The following is a 2912-nucleotide window of genomic DNA, read 5'->3' as shown; positions in this document are numbered from 1 at the left end:
TTCGTTTGAATTTGACTTGAAGTCAAAACATTTTTAATGCACAGACCATACTTTGAACACATTCTCAAATGATAACATAACATGATAAAAGCATTTGGGGATACATATGGAACATATATCTTTCAACACAAGCTTATTCGGAATAGCCAATTTTATAATGAACAACTCGGGACTTACATAAGTTACATGAATACCGTGGGATTCAATTCTAATAGAGGAGTTTAGCCAACATACCTAGCTTGAGTTTTCCTTAGCTTACCACAACGTCCCAACAATTCTAGCAATTCCAATCAACTAGAGATATAATAAAATTGGACCATAATTAGGGAGAGATTCATGATTTCAGCTCATTTGAGCATTTTATCAAACACTAGATGTGCAAATTGGTTACAAGGTTCTTCCACAAGATTTCTTTCACTTCACAACCCAATATTTACCCATTTGGGCTCAACAATCTTTCCACAAACCTTATTGGTACATGCATGTATACATAATACCCTCACACCCAAGAATCATACTCTCAATCACCCATCTTTTATCCCGAACTCGAAATTGAAGACTAGGGTTAGAACCTTACCTCTTGAGTGAAGATCTTGTGAGATTTCCTTGTTGGATTTCAAAGATTTGGACAAGATCTTGATGAACAAAGCACTTGAGCTTCTCCCTCTCTCTAAAACACTCTCACTCCTCGATAAAAATATCACATTTTTGCCTTCAAAATGAGCCCTAAAGGTTATTTATCAAAATGGGATCGAGTTATAAAAATCAGAAAATGGACCCTCCAATTCCAAGTCTGCAATCGCAGAGTTCATGTGCGGCCCACAAAAAGGACCGCAAAATTGATCTCCAAAAACTAGGTTATTTCGGGTTGGGTCTGCGGCCCGCGGACCTGTTCTGCGGTCGCATAATGCACCACAGAACTTCCCTACAAAAATCTCCATTATTATTCTGCGATGTATTATGCGGTCTGCGAAACGATTATGCGACCGCATAAATGTCCTAAAATTAACTCAAGTTTTTGCTTCACTCTGCGACGCTTATGCTGCTCGCGAAAAGGTTCTACGGTCGCAAAATAGACCGCAAAATTGCCTTCTTCTTCCAAAAACGTTTCTTCAACAATTTAGTACAATCATCAACATATAAGTCTATCTTAGCACCACAAAATCCCGAATTTTTGGTAAGATGTTACGGGGCCTTACAGAAAGGCCATCGTGAACTCGTTGCGTTGAGTTTGCTGGGTGGCACCCATATCATATCAGTATGTATTTGGCATTGGTGGCACTTTTGAGAATATTTGATGTAGTCTATCTCCATAGTCATCCAGAAATACCCCGCCCTTAATATTTTTTTGGCCAGAACAAACCTGTTCATGTGAGGTCCGTAGGTTCCGGCGTGTATCTCTTCGAGCAGCCTAGATTCCTCCTTGGCATCGACACATCGTAGTAATCCCAAGTCAGGAGTCCTTCTATACAGAATTACTCCGCTCTGAAATAAGTGGTTGGCCAATCTTCGAAGCATGCACTTCTGAGTGTGTGTAGCATTTCCTGGGTATTCTCCTTTCTACAAATACTCCTTGATATCGTGAAATCATGGATTTCCATCAAACTATTCTTCAACATGAGCAAAATAAGCTGGTTGCTTACGAATCTCTATCGGAATAGGATCAACGAAATTCTTGTCTGGACGTTGTATCATGGAAGACAAGGTAGCCAGTGCATCTGCGAACTCGTTCTGAATTCTCGGAACGTGTTTGAATTCTATCTTTGTGAACCTTTTGATCAAATCTTGCACACAATGCAAGTATGGCAATATTTTAGTATTCTTGGTAACCCATTCTCCAAGTACTTGATATACCAGCATATCTGATTTTTCGATTACCAGTAACTCCTGAATATTCATGTCGTTAGCCAATTTGAGTCCCAAGATGCAAGCCTCATATTCTGCTATATTGTTAGTGTATGGGAACCTGAGCTTTGCGGATACCAGGTAGTGTTAACCGATTTCTGATACCAAAACAGCTCTGATGCCCACTCCTTTGAAGTTTGCAGCTCCGTCGTAAAACATCCTCCAACAATAATATGTTTCAGCAATATCTCCTCCTACAAACGTCACTTCATTGTCGGGAAAATACGTCTTCAATGGTTTGTATTCTCCATCTATGGGATTCTCTGCCAGGTGATCGGCCAATGTTTGCCCCTTGACCGCCTTTTGAGTCACATAGATGATATCGAACTCACTTAGCAATATCTGCCACTTTGCTAGCTTACCCGTAGGCATGGGTTTCTGAAAGATGTATTTCAGCGGATCCATCCTCGATATGAGATATGTGGTGTATGCGCAGAAGTAGTTTCTCAATTTCTGAGTTATCCATGTCAAGGAACAACAGGTGCATTCTAACAAAGAGTATCGGGCTTCGTAAGGTGTGAACTTCGTACTCAGATAGTATATCACATGCTCTATTCTCCCGGTTTCATCATGTTGCCCCAGGACGTAACCAAAAGCTCCATCCAACAAGGATAGGTACAACAGTAAAGGTCTTCCGGGCTCTGGTGGGACCAAGACGGGCGGGTTAGACAAGTACTCCTTGATTTTATCGAAAGCCTTTTGACATTCTTCGGTCTAGCTCGTCGCAACATCTTTCCTCAGCATTTTGAAGATCGATTCACATATCATCGTTGACTGTGCTATGAAACGACTGATATAATAGAGGCGTCCCAGAAAAGTCATCACATCCTTCTTGTTCTTTGGCGGTGAAAAGTCCTAAATAGCTTTGATTTTTAATGGGTCTAGCTCAATACTACGGTGACTGATGATGAGACCCAGCAACTTCCCAGCGGTTACTCCGAAAGCATATTTTGCAGGATTTAGCTTCAGATTATATTTTCAAAGCCGATCGAAAAACTTCCTCAACT

General features: G+C 40.8%; 1 protein-coding gene across 1 annotated transcript; it reads right to left on the bottom strand.

Annotated features, from left to right (window-relative positions):
• Window positions 1-1605: 1605 nt before the first annotated feature.
• LOC138910428 (uncharacterized) lies at window positions 1606-2310 on the bottom strand. Its single transcript, XM_070201667.1, has 2 exons — window positions 2011-2310; window positions 1606-1887 (listed from the first exon to the last, which is right to left on the bottom strand). Exons 1-2 carry the CDS (start codon window positions 2308-2310, stop codon window positions 1606-1608), a joined length of 582 nt encoding a protein of 193 aa, XP_070057768.1.
• Between the last annotated feature and the right edge of the window lie 602 nt (window positions 2311-2912).

The sequence above is a fragment of the Nicotiana tomentosiformis genome, chromosome 4 (assembly GCF_000390325.3).
Source record: "Nicotiana tomentosiformis chromosome 4, ASM39032v3, whole genome shotgun sequence".
Taxonomy (NCBI): domain Eukaryota; kingdom Viridiplantae; phylum Streptophyta; class Magnoliopsida; order Solanales; family Solanaceae; genus Nicotiana; species Nicotiana tomentosiformis.
This window is presented reverse-complemented; position numbering and strand designations above follow the sequence as displayed.